The sequence below is a fragment of the Miscanthus floridulus genome, chromosome 8, assembly GCF_019320115.1.
Source record: "Miscanthus floridulus cultivar M001 chromosome 8, ASM1932011v1, whole genome shotgun sequence".
NCBI classification, from domain to species: domain Eukaryota; kingdom Viridiplantae; phylum Streptophyta; class Magnoliopsida; order Poales; family Poaceae; genus Miscanthus; species Miscanthus floridulus.
Window position 1 is genome coordinate 197,316,513 of NC_089587.1, and position 14,346 is coordinate 197,330,858.

A 14,346-nucleotide genomic window follows, 5' to 3' on the forward strand; every position below is an offset into this window, starting at 1 on the left:
TTCTTCACACGCCAAAGCAAGCGCAGCCGCCAGCCGCGGATAACGAGCGAATCGACGATGGTGCACTCCCTTGAAGCATCCTTCCTCCCATCCCATCCCATCCCGGCAAAACCAAGTCCAAGATCACAAACAAACGTACTACGTGCACGACAGTGCATCCACAGGCGCCGATCAACATTATTTGCATCCTCCGGTGACCTACATTTTTTAGGTTCGATCGAAGCCCCGTTGCAATTTCACCAACCCCAAACCGAAACGTTCTCAAATCGGAGAAGCCACGTGCAAACCCGCGCCGCGATCGCAGCGGTTGTTGGGTCCGCGACAGCGAAGGCGAAGCTACAAATCCCTCGCCACTCGTAGCAAGACACCAAATCATTAGAACGCCCCAGATAATAAAATCCGTGCTGCCGTGACGGCACCAACAGCGACCCGTTAGCCGGATTTGAAAACCGGAGAGGAATCCATCCCCAATTCCCATCGTCGCAGGCCTTTGCGCGAAGCCAACTCCTCCCGTCGTCTCACAGATCTGTTTCTCTTTCCCGAACAATTCGAATTCGATCGCTCCCCGGTCACCCGCGCCGGCCAGATTTATGCAGCCATGCAGAGCGGCGGGTCTCGGTACAGTTTGACTACTGCTGCCGCCGCTGCTACGGGGCTGAGGAGGGATCGGTTTCGGGATCCGCAATGGCGAGCCTGTCGGACTCGGCGGGCGCAGGAGGCGGCGGCGGCGGCGGCCGCGCCGGCGCGGAGCTGATGGTGCCACAGTTCCTACTCAAGGCGCTGCACGCCATCCTCGCCGTGCGGTCGCCGCGCCCGCACGCGCCCCCGCCCCCGGCGGCGTCGGCGGCGTTCCGGAGGCGGGACCGCTGGTTCCACCTGCCGCTCCACGCGCCGCCGCCGCCGCCCGCGGCGGAGCACCTGCCGGAGCCGTCCCCCAGGGAGCCGCTCGTGGTGGACGTGTACCTGGCCCCGTCGGGCGGCGGCGGACCAGAGGAGGTGCTCGAGAGGTGGACCGTGGCGTGCGAGCCATGGCCCTCGCCCGCCGCGGCCGCCGCCGTCGGGGAGGGGCTGGCGGTCAACAGGGCGTACAAGCGCTGCATCACGCTGCTCAGGTCACTCTACGCCGCGCTCCGCTTCCTCCCGGCGTACCGCGCCTTTCGCACGCTCTGCGCGTCCGGCCAGGTGTACAACTACGAGATGGGCCACCGCGTCGGCTCCTTCGCCACGCCCTTCTCCCGCGCCGAGGAGGCGGCCATGCGCACCAAACGCCTCGCCCCCGTCGAGACCCAGCTCGGCCGCCTCGTCGTCTCGGTCCAGTACATCCCCAGCCTCGCCGCCTTCAATTTCGAGGTCACTTCCCTCGCGTCAGCCGCGATCATCACGGATTATGTCGGCAGCCCGGCGGCCGAGCGTATGCGTGCCTTCCCAGCTTCGCTCACGGAGGCCGCCGGCCCGCCCTTTCCGCAGCCCTCGCGACGCCCCAACAGCTGGGCGTCGCCAGCGCCCTGGCCGCACACGTTGGGGCAACCGGCGAAATTCTCGCCTCCGCCGGCCCATTACGCATCGCCCACGCCCTCGCCGCCGACGTTTGGCTATCTGCACTCACGGTTTAGCGGTGAGACTGCACCAATGAGCATACCACAGACGGGCGGTGGCAGGGGCACTGTGCACCATCGGAACATGTCGGAACCCAGTAGGGCCTTCATGTTTCCTCCACCTTCGCCAAAGAATGTGCGAGGGGAAGCAGGGATGCAGGAGTCACCTACAGAGACCAGTCGGTCATTCAAGAGGGCGGATGGCATCCGCATGGGAGATCTCTATGCAAACTTGCCGTCTGGTTCTAAGGTGATTTTACTTCCTTTTGCCCTTATTAAAACTAGGTGATGATGTCTGTGTGCTCAGATGAAAGCATAGGGCTATGCAGAAGTATCATATCATATCCGAACAACTTAGTAAGACCTTCTAGCAGTTTATTATATATGATAGTGCATTGAGTAGTGAAGGATGACTGTTTTTTGTCCTCAATGAAAGGCTCGTGGATAAAATACTTGTGTTAAACAAGCTGGCAGACTGTTCATTTTGTTCTCTCTATCAGCTTGTTTGGGAATTATGAACCTTCAGATTTAGTTAGTGTGTTCATCCATTGGAGCTTCAATTTAAGGGCAGGTACTTTTTGTTGGAAGCTAATATTTCATTATTTTTCTTTACCTGGAAAGGTTGATAGGGATTTCCGATTCGTTTAGATGAAGAAAAGAATTCAATAGTCAGTGCTAATTTTGGAAATGAAAGAGACAAGCCCACCACAACAACAGAGAAACAGCTGAGGCTGACTATTGTTGCCAAAACGGCAATAGGTCAAAGATAGTCATCTAAACTTGTAGCAGCATCTAGGTGCCTAACAACTAACTATAACAGCATAAGCCTTTGTTGTCTTATCTTATCTTCTTGGAATTGATTTTGTGATTTCAAGGATATACTCAGTGCCTCATTATGGAAAATCGTTTTATTTCTTCCTTTCCAAATGTTCCACCAAGTGTAGATGATAGCCCCACCAAATTCTTGCAATCCTTTTTTTTTAGATATTTATCCACCATGAACTAGCAGTCTTTGAGCCTGTAAAACTCTGAGAGGATGGCTAATATGCTTGAAACCAAGCTAATTTCCTGTAAAGTTCAAATTTGTGTTGTTACTTGTCAACACAGTATACAGGATAATTTGGCCATCATCCCTTGGTTATGAGACTGTCCGAAGTTACTGTCCTGTTAGCTGTTATGCAGTTTGATCCATGCAAGGGTTTGTTCAAATAAACCCATCCCCATGGGGATTGGATGGTGTTCTCCCCCCTAGAGTTCACCATATTCTCCTTCCACAGATTTGTAGTATTTGCATTAGTGTAGTAGGATAACCTAGATACACCAATCTTACTATGTACTGGCTACTCCCTGTCTGTCTACCTCCACCAAATTTGCTCTTTTTTTGATTTACACTACCTGTCTAACTTATCTTCAGCATGTATAACATATATACTATATATAGCCATGAATTTCTAAGATGATGTGGCCACACATTGTGCATTTTTTTTCTTAACATGTTGTGATTGCATCTTATTATCACGCACTGCAGCTTGGTCTGTCATCATGAATAACTTGAGCACTGTATTCTTTAAATGTCTAGTGAAACTATCTTTTAAAATAAGTGCCAATCGTTTTGAAGTTTAGCTGGCAATTTGGTGTGTTGACCATTTATTATGATATTCATGTCTCATACTTGAAGCCAACTCACTATCAGTTTCTCCATCAAGCTCATGATTCATAATTAAGTCCCCCCTGTCATGGTTATAATCGATTGCTTGGACCATTAACATGTGTTGTGTTGGCTAGCGCAGTGGTGTTGTTTTCCTTTTAAGGTCTCTCTTTTTGTCTCTTGTAAATGGGCTGCAGTTTGTTTTTCTCTAGCTGATGGTGTGGTTAAAGAATTAGTGGCATGTTTCAGACACACCCAGGAGTAAAATGTCAGTGTTGAAATCAACTATTAATGTGAATTCAGTAAGTTTGTTATCTATGTATTTTATTTAGGAATATCTTAAACTCAATAGACAGCTATGGAGAAGATGTATTTGCATAATTTGAGTGCTTAGCCAGGCTTCCCTTTGGCTTGTAAGGTCTGGAGACTGGAGAGACAATGAATTTGAACTGACAAATTTGATAAAGTGGCAGTATTCTTTTGCCATTGGGTGTTTCATTTGCCATGTACTTTGCTACTCCCTTTGACTTCAAATAAAAGTCCATTTGTACTCATGGACAGGAATTATAATGTTGTACATAGTATTGCCTAATCAATCAACATCACGAGAATAGGTGATTTGCATGTTAGCCTATGGGTCAGGTGAAGGGAATAATAGGAAACATTACAAAAGACACTGAAATTAGTTTGGTGGGCTTGTATTCGGGTATAGTGATTACAAAGATGCACTGATATCAGAAACGGCTTGAAATTGTTGCCAAACTAAGTTGATGCTATCCTTCACAGATGTGCCACACTAAAGAAACAATAGGTTGATTGTGTGTCTTTCTCTCCATAACCTTTGCTTTTGCATATATTTGTCTTTCCTTGGTAGTTTGGTACCTGAATACCTTTTGTGACTGGTTGTCAAATTTGCATCCTAAAAATACCTTGCGATTATCATAATAACACTTCTGAAAGGTTCTAGAAACCTTGATGATTTGTAGTGTGGGGATGTCGTCATCGAAAAGAGACTAGTGACGCCAGGGGGAGTGTAACAGGAGTCTGAGTGCTCTAGTTGATCCACACTGAAGTTTCCCGAATCTATGAATCAATTGGGAGTGGTCGGAAGGGCATAAAAGGAAGAACTCTATGAGGAAGGGTGAGGAATTGATAGGCTTGGGTAAATGAAAAACATCCTGGATTCTTTCCTTCCACACAAACAGAGGAAGCTTGAAGCAACAAAAACCTATATATAGGGATTATAAAAGGGAAAGGTCCCTGACGCCATGGGAGCCAACCAAGGAAAGCTCTCCCATTAAATGAACGTCCCTGTGTACTCTTCAATTATTGCGGGAAGTGTGGGAATAAATGAATTTGACTGCCTCCTGTTTTTTCTTGCGTGCTTCACAACCTGCCCTTGTGCTTGTGCTGTGTGTAACCCAGTTTCCTGTTTTGATTCTGGTTTGGCATATCTATGGGTTTTACACTTTGCTCCATAGATTTCTTGTATTAGGAAATTGTTCTTTGCATTTTATTACAAAGCAAGGCTGATTGCCTGAATTTGGAATGTATTAACATTTTCACTGAGTTTGTTGGTTTTAACCTTTCTTGGTATATATGTGCAGGTTAAGGACAGTAGGGATGAATCTGGCAGGTTCTCTGGTGTCTTCTCTTCTAGTGGATCACCACGACTTGGTTTCTCAAGAAGTTCAAGCAGATTATCAATGCAGGATGATACTGATGATGCGGATTTTCCTTTTGCTGTGGATGATGTTGATCCAGATTCACGACCAGGGTATATGTTCTGCTCTACTTCATCTTTGGTTCATCATTCTGTGCAATAGTTCTGCATATGTCAACTGATTTTTTTGACTTGGTTGTCCAATTTGTTAAGCAACATTGGCAGTCTCATAGCTTGGAAACCGCAAAACTCATTAGTAAATCTTTGCTGATTAAACCATGCAACTTTACCAGGAGTAGTGGTGGAAAGGACACAGGGGATCAGGCTGGTTCGTCATCCCATAAATCCCAAGATGCTGCTGTTGGGTATCTTGTCCACCTGCTGAAATCTGCACGTCCACTGCGAGATTCTAGCTACTCATCTCATACATCAAGGGGTGAATCTATCGAGGCAGGAAGTACCAGCTCTTTCATGTCCCGCAGGACATCCGACGCACTGGAGGAGTTCGAATCTTTCAAAGAAATAAGGGAGAACCTGCTAGCACGTAGTAGGTCTAGGCTGCAAGATTCATTGGATAAACCCTAGTGTTGATGCAGTCTGGTTCCATTACATCACAGGTGAAGGGTCCAAAGTAGTAGATCATATGGTGAGCTTGGGTTACTCTTTATTTCAGACTTGTCCATGTGTAAATAACTAATCAACTGGCGCTTGATTCTGAAAGAGAATGCACAGGTCGCCATTGATTCTATTGTTGGAAACTTCTCATTCTTAAACTCAAAGCAGGAATATCGTGTGCCTTTGTTCATAGTGTTTGTTTACAAGGGAAACCAACTGGATACATGTTACTGAGCGCCTGTGAGGATGTGACAGCCACAACGCTCAGGCATGTGGTATCATCGATCATGTAACTAGACTAAACTGTAAACTGTTTATTTATTCTATTTTCATGTCTTATATTTCATCGTTCGACCTCTAAGATGTTTCTTACTGGTTTTCTGATACCCTAAATTCCTGATGACCTGATCTGAGAACTTAACGTTTTCTTTTGTGCAACATACATTTCATGGGCGTCTAGATTCACATGTGTTGAGGTGAAGATTGAGCTAATTTAGTTTAATATCCACGCCAATCAACCTCAATACACATGGATTGAGGTTGATATTGGTGCAGCCAAGCAAGTCCTCAGATTTCACGTTCTTCTTTGGGCTGTGCTAGTGCTCGGATGTCCGGACGCTTGTGCTGCACTCCGTTCCCCGCACTCGGGCTAGCATGCCCTTGCTCGAGCCTGCACGGACCGCCTCAACACCCCCCCCCTCCACTTCTCACGTGCATTGCAACATGTGCAACAGTAGATCTACTTTTGCAACATCCAGATGAAACATCTGCAACATACGTCCGAAATAACTGAAACACTTGCAACGTACGTCTGAAACACTTGCAAACACCAGAAAAAACTTGAAAACACACGTGTATCCATTGCAAACATATGCAAACATCAAGATGAAACACCAACATACGTATGAAAAACACCTGAAACACTTGCATATGTATGCAACATCCTAATCTAGTTTTGCAACATTCAAATGAAACACTGCAACATACGTCTGAAACATATGAAACATCTGGAATATACACTTGAAACACAGGTGTATAGCCCATTGCAACATGTGCAACATCTCGATCTACTTTTGCAACATCGATATAAAACACTTGCAACATACCTCTGAAACATACGCTTGCAATATGCGCTTTTAGCGCAATGTCACTTTGCTACTTGGACGAATGGAGGCTCGTCGTTGCGAAGCTCAACGTCGGTGCAGAGGTCGCCTGCGGCGCATGGAGCTCGCCGGTGTGATAATGGCGTGGGAAACTCGCTGGCGAGGTGGTCTCACACGAAGATCCTCCCCTCAGCTGCTTGCTGGAGCATCCAGTAAGGCAGCGCAGGTGCGACGCCGAAGATGAGGAACCACGCGGTGCCGGCGAGGTTCTCGCTGACGTCGCAGGCGACCCCGAGCAGCGCGAGGCAGCTCTAGTCGGCGCCGAGTGAGACCTTGAGCGCGTGCGAGTAGAGCGCGAACGTGGAGCTGGCGCCGCCCACGACTTGCACCCACGTGGCCGCCCCTAGCCCCAGCCACGGCGGCCTTCACGGACGCCGGCCCCCGCATCTCACTCGCCGAGGGGAGCACCAGAGCAGCACGCAAGATGTATAGTTAAGACGTACTACGAGGCTATGAGGGAAGGTCTGGTGCGTGGTGGAGACATGGCTATGTATGTGCATTAGCCACAGGCAAGTTGTTTTGGGCCGGTCCACAGGCCCAACAAACAAGCGTCTCGGCGTCCTATTGCCCTAACCAAAGCATTACCGTTCTTCTTTTGGCCGATTTGACTGGAACTAGAATGGAACCTTTGACCGTTGTTTTCTTTTCTTTTCCTTTGGACGAGCAATCTTTATGATCTTATATAATTTTTATTTATGCCCCTGGGACCGAAAAGCAACAACTTTTACGACGAATTCTTGGAACGTTGCTGCTTCTTTTAGCTTCTTCTGTCCCGGTTTTTGCGTGTTCCCTATTATTCATTCCATGTTTCCATGCCGACTGTTCGAGATGCAACCAGGAATTTCCAGGATATCACTGCTCATCTTGCCAGCATTCTCTTGTGTTCGTATACCTGACTTCGAAGAAACGGCATATCAGAATAATGCGACGCCATTCACCTTTTATGATCCGAAATTTTCTATCATGTTTGCTTGTTACTACTTCGCTACGATAGAAGAGATCGTTCCTGAGAAAAGCAGTGCGATCAGCTCCCAAAAGTTCCACGATCGTTCCTGCAGCGAGGTGCCAATCTGTTACGGCCAAGGCCAACCGTGTTAACGGAATTCAACCATTGGCACGGAACTGCTGACGTGACTGACTTGTGAGGTGCATGAAGTGGGAATGGCGCTACAAGCTTTTGCAAAATGATAACCTGTTGTAATTAGGACTAGTACCGAGGATTATTGAAGTCATCCCACTAAATTCAAAGAATTGACTTACGATGTAGCACACCCATCTATAATCAAATGATCCCTCAAACCAAACGTCACATATTATTTTTAAGAAAAAAATATGTGTTTATTTATTACTCAGTATATGGTATATGTAGTACTTTCTCCTATGCTGCAACATTATTTTAGAAAAAGAAAATGTAAGCAGAAACAAGAAATGGCTTTAGTTAGTGGATTAATCCAAATGTAGGTCTCAAATTATTATTCTACCTCTGAAAAAAATTAATTTCTAGAATTGTCTTAAGTCAAATTACTATTCTTCCTCAGACCAAATATTTGTACTTTTTTCTATAATTTCGGCCAAATATAAAAGTTTTGACTTATGACAACTTTAGAAATTGATTTATTCAAAGACAGAGAAGTAACGGTATAAATATAGGTTAGCACACTGGTTTGATCAATTTAGTGCCATTTTTCGCTGGGTATATTGTTTGGCGCTGCTTGGTAACATAAACAAACTTCCCAAACAAATAAAAAATCTCACACAAACATTACAAAACCGAAAGCATTTGCGGATGGTGGAATGCGCGTATGACGAGCTCTTTGACCTGTTGACGCCGGTGGCATGCGCTGGGCGCTGGACCGGGGCCCACAACCCGTGGTCGCCGTCGACACCACCAAGGTCCACCGGCGGGACCGAGCACTCGAAAAAAATGTAAGCACCCAAAAAATATAGTTGTAGATCTAGGTTAACACGTTGATTTGATTGATTTAGTGCCACTTTTTCCCCGGTATGTTGTTTGGCGCTGCTCGGTAACATAAACAAACTCAACAACAAATACTCTGTGAACACATGGTGGAGATGTGCCCATGTGTGTGTAATGAATGATTGACACATGTGTGAGAGGTTTGAGGTTTTCCCGATTGAGTCATATTTTATACGTGCTTGATTACGTTAATGGCTAACCGGAGGTGTTGTGTTGAGTTGTGTGCGTTAAGTGTGTTGTGCAACATGTCTCTTGGCTTGTGGTGCGCAGGTGTGAAGCCCGGAGACGGTAGTCAACGGCGAAGGTGAAGGTCAAGCGGGTCCGTGCCGATGGACTGGAATCGGTGAAGGACAGATACCGGTGGCTTGGACTAAGGGACGGGAGAAGTCGTGTGACCGACCGTGGGTGGCTGACACCTGGGGTCATCGACAAGTGCAAGAGTACATGGGTGATGAGGATGACATCAACTAAGTCAAGGAGGATGATGGCGTCGTGGCACTTGCGGAGGCCGGACACACATTTACATGGGAGATGTAGATGGCGTCGGTTAAGTCAAGAAGGAAGGCGAATGCGTCAAGCTTGGCGGAGGTTGGACACGCGTCGACATCGGTTAGTCACACCTGGCGAGGTGTGCACAAGGGTTTGTCGGTTTGGTCCTCAAAACCGATGATGGACAGTTTAGTGGTTTGTGCCTTAAAACTATCGACGGAGGGTTTGTTGATTTCGGTCTCAAAACCAGGCGTGGACGGTTTGGTGGTTTGGGCCTCAAAATCATCGATGACGGGTTTGACCGGTTTGGGCCTCAAAATCGGGAAGTGGCGAATCGACAAACACGTGGTGGTATCTCGAAGCTTACGTCGAACGGAGCAAAGGCGAGAAGGTGTCGGATTTGTTGGATCGACGAGAAAAAACTTAGACGGTTTTACCCCTGGAGGCTATTTGGGTTGTGTGCGTGTTTCTGTTTTGTTTTGATAGACAGCTTATATGTACGCGAAGGGGCTGGTTGGGCGGCCATTGTTTGAGGTGTCTCTCATTTGTGTGGTGTGTGAGAGGAAACTTGGGTGAGAGAGAGCAGTGTCTCCTTTTCTTGAGCTTTTTGCTATCCATAGTTTTGTTATAATCCGACGTCTTGAGTTTATCCGAGGATTAATTTCGTGCTCCACTTGTTTCTCTTTCCAAATTTGAAGTTATTCTTTTTGTGTGATTTTCGGAGCTATTTTTGGGATTTTTCGTTGGTCGGGTTTGAGATGATTTAGGGTGCTTTGGTTGATCCGTGACGAGGTAGGACATGTGCTGAACTTATTCTTCCAGTAAATCGAACTATTTTTGCACGAGCTCGTAGATCGATCCAAATTTCGTTTTTAGGAAAGAACTGTGTTCTTGCACGTGATCTGGATTTCCCAGAGTATGAGGTTGAATCGGGCCATGATCTTCTAGGAGCAGCTCGACAACTTCGTTGTGATTATCTTTGCAAAGTTTGGGAACGAACCATGCGGTTTTGATCGAGTTTCATTCAATTTTTGGTGCCGCCCTTTCTCCTCTGTTCGTGGCACTCATGAGCAGGAACCCTGCTCATGAGCGCTTGATCCCTGTTCGTTGTTTGCGGGGTTCAGATCGGGTGCGTGAGCACTGAGCAGACCCACGCCGTAGCAGCGCTACCAACGCCGGTGCTCAGAAGCCGTGCGCGCTCTCAAGAGCGGCGCTCGCCCTTGGTCCTCGCGCCCCATCCGCTCCCAGGCAGAGCCGGCGCCAGTCGCCCAGCGACCTGCCCTGCTCGAGCACAGTCGTAGCCAGCCAGAGCGGTGCCTGCCCGTGGGGCCTAGGTGGCCTACTCGTCCGTGTTTTCTGCTCGGCGGCGTGCAGCACCGTGTCACGATCCTAGATAACCAGGTGGTTTTGCCGGCGAAGAGCACGGCGGTGCCGTCTCAAGCAGAGAAGCTGGGAGGAAGACGGGAGAGAGAGAGAGAGGGGATAATTGATTCGTTCATATCTGATGTTCTCATTCACTTAGACATGCGGCCTGTTCGCTTGTTGGTTTCAGCTAGCCCAAACCAGCCAGCCAACAGTGTTTTTCTCTCACAATAAACCAGCACCAGCCAGTCCAAACCAACCCAGAAACCAACCAGCGAACAGACCGATGGTACTATATGGGGGTGATTGGTTGCCCAAACCAGGGCGTCCGAAGGGTATCCTGTATCTTTTCGTGCATTTGCGCTGTTATTTTGCCTGTATCTTTTTATTCGTTTGTTCTTCTTCATCCCGTACGTCTTTGTCTTCTGGATTTCTTCTTCCCTTGTGGTGTAGGATGACTTGATTTACCCAGGATGTAAGGACCCATGCGTTAGGCATCCAAAAAATCGATGCATATATACAACTAAACACAATCCTATCTCGTACTAGACCAACAACAAAAACAACCAAACACGACCACTTGCACAAGTTCAATCTAACTTCTTTGGTCCTACGTAACCTAGCTATCCTAGCTCAAGATTTGGTCTACAACCAATCACGCATATATATATATATATATATATATATATATATATATATATATATATGTATATGTATATGGGACTCTGGTTACTGTCGAACCGATAACAGACAATACTTATGGCCCAAATACAATCACTCATAATCCTATTACAAGGCCTATATCATGACATTCTCCCCTCCTTAAGCAACAGCTTGCCCTCAAGCTGTGGTTCTTCAATCATGTAATAAACATATATTTTCCGCCAAAGGTCCTCATATTGTTACTCCATTCTGCAACCAAGCCTTCAAGGATATTCAATCATCATATTATAGAATTGAAGTGCCAGCATGCTTTGTACTTGAGGATATTCAATCACATATATTGTCTTGTACATGACTTTCATAGTGCTAGAGTGTTGACTTGTCGATGCTTGAAACTGAATGACAGGAACTGTTGGCAGAACAAATGTAGAAGCAAACCACTCACCATGTTTTGTACTTGGAGGTTCCCAAAGGAGTCGTTTCCTACTATAGGCCATCATGATGACAAGTTAAGGATCCTCAATATCAAGTTGTAGAAGTGAAACCTCACTGACTGCAAACAATTCACTGTCTTACTGATGCATGTAAATATTCTTGAACTTGCACTTGTGTACTCCACACGCTTGATGACACTATGATGTGATAGTGCAGATTGAGTAAACGAGCAGTCCTTATCTCTAGCTTCTTGTTGATCTGTAATCTGTATGTGGCATAACCCCAGAGAGCTGCAACAAAAATACTCCATGCATAGGATTATCTGAAATCTGCTTTTCGTGCTCCAGTAAGAGGTAACCAAGAAAATATGCTTACTCCGAAATAGGAAAATATGGTTCTTGGCAGCCCAGTGCAGAATTAGTTCGGCATCAATTACTCCAGGTAACTTTCTGACTTTGGAGACACAGCAAAATAAATTTGCCATCAAAATCCGATGTGACACTCTCTTCAGGGCATAGTGGCCCACAAAGGATGTGACGACCAAAATAGTGCACATGTGTCTTGATAATATCCAGTGCTGTTGTTGGCCATTGTAGCACATATTTTATTCCGGTAAGCCCTAGAAACATTGCAACCATGGTTTCGCTGCTCTGCAGATTACGTAGCCGTGCTAGAAATTTCTAGGTAATAACCTTGCATACTGAAGATGCCCATGGTGGTTTCCAGAACCGTCGATAACACCTCTTCCCTGACAGGGTACTAATTGGAGAAATGATCCTTGGTATAATGGAATCATGATGCAGCCCTAGATAATAATATACAAGCACTGACCCATTACTTCCCCACAAAAATTCTTGTACTGAGCATCCCAAAATTTCAACTTAGCAAACACTGGCCACCAGAACAAATGAGGCACCGTGGAAGTCCTAATCCTGTGGTTGGCAATATAGGGTCTTGTCGGGGACCAATACTAGGGTACCCAAAGAGGAGGGGCTAATGGTAGTTCTACGTTAATCCATCCAGACAATTGAGGGTACGACTATGGCTCCAACCGACACCAAGGCCGCGGGCTCCGTCTCGTCCGACGCCTGGCCATGGGGTCCGCCTCGCCTGACCCTAGGGTCGTGCGATCCGCCTCGCTCGACCTTTGGGGGTGGGCTCCGCCTCGCCCGATATCTGAGGGCTGGCTCCACCTCGCCCGATATCTGAGGGTGGACTCCGTCTCACCCGACACCAAGACCACGGGCTTCGCCTCACCTGACCCCCGAGGGCGGGCTTTGCCTCGCCTGACTTCTGAGAGCTGGCTCCGACTCGCCCGACGGCTGAGGGTGGGCTCCGTCTCGCCCGACACCAAGGCCGCGGGCTCCGCCTCGCCCGACCCCCGTCTTAGGGCACGGCTCCTAATGGAGGCTCAAGCCGCCACCAGCCACTACGGGCCAGAAAAGTACAACCCAAGGTCAAACTTCTGGCATCATGTAGGGAGCGGTCACGTCTCAGCACGACTCGTCCCCGCGACATGTCATTCCAGGGGACCCACATCACCCACAGTGACGGACGGATGGTCACTATGCTACCTACTCCCTGTACAGTCGCTGATCAGCACGCTGGTTTGACACGCCGCCCGCCGGGGCGGGATGGGACATCACGACCCACTGGCAACGCCTGGGCATGGCATCTTTAGGTGGACAGGCGCCCGACGTGGGGCTGTCCCTGTCACCACTGGCCATGTTAGCGGGACCCGCACAATGGAAAGGAAAGGCCCGGCGACCATGAAGGACTTCCTCTCCCTCTCGTTCTTCTCTTTTCTCCTGTTGTAACCCGCTCTTTCCCTTGGCCTATAAAAGGGAAAGCGGGGCATCCCTTAGTGGGGCATCGGACTCGAATCTCATGAGATCGCAACCCATCGCACTGCATCAGATCAGAACCATTAGCATCGAACCTCGAACACATAGGCGAGCAGTGACCGAGCTCTTGGCACCCATTCGTTCTTTCTATCAGAGACTTGGGACATGTCTCTCTCTCGCCCGTTTATAACCTCTACTATGAACTTTTTAGTGCTAGTAACACGAGCAACAGTAATGAACTGGACGTAGGGACATTCTGCCCGAATCAGTATAAATCTCATGTCCTCTCAGCACACCATCTGGGCCAGACATGGAATAATACAAATTTACTCATTGGTGTTTACTCGAAACACCAACAGTTGGCGCACCAGGTAGGGGCCTTTTGCACGTCTCAACATCAACACCAGGCCTCAGATGGCTAATCACAACCTCAGCTGGGTCCCGGGCACACATGTGCGCTTCGGGGACCTAGACTTCATCATCACGGCGGAGGGAGAGTTGGCAATGGCTCCCATCGCCGTCTGACCTCTCCACTCTACCGGCCTCAACGCAATCACCGAGGCACTTAAGGAACTACAGCTGCACACGCTGGAGGCCCATGCCTTCGAAAACAACCAGCTCCTCGACTTTGACCATGGGAGACTTGAACACTAGCTCGGCGTCTTCCTAGGACCCTAGGCATCCTAGGAGGACCTACGCCGCCTCACCATTTCATTTGCCAACGTCATGGCATAACTTGCTGGAGGGGAGCCGCTCTCTCCGAAATATCTCATCCTGAGCGTCCCGACAACGCTCTCGTTCGGTCTTCACAACGTCGTAGAGACCGATGACCACCCTATGGTGCAACACGCGCCTTCATCCCCCATGAACGACGGGTTCATGGGGATGACC

General features: G+C 47.9%; 1 protein-coding gene across 1 annotated transcript; it reads left to right on the forward strand.

The window, feature by feature from the left end:
* Positions 1-284: 284 nt before the first annotated feature.
* On the forward strand, positions 285-5,871 carry LOC136474489 (autophagy-related protein 13a-like). The gene is made up of 3 exons (XM_066472056.1): positions 285-1,845; positions 4,851-5,020; positions 5,200-5,871. The coding sequence occupies exons 1-3, from the start codon at positions 685-687 to the stop codon at positions 5,489-5,491; spliced, it is 1,623 nt and encodes a 540-aa protein (XP_066328153.1). The 5' UTR covers positions 285-684; the 3' UTR covers positions 5,492-5,871.
* The last annotated feature ends 8,475 nt before the right edge of the window (positions 5,872-14,346 follow it).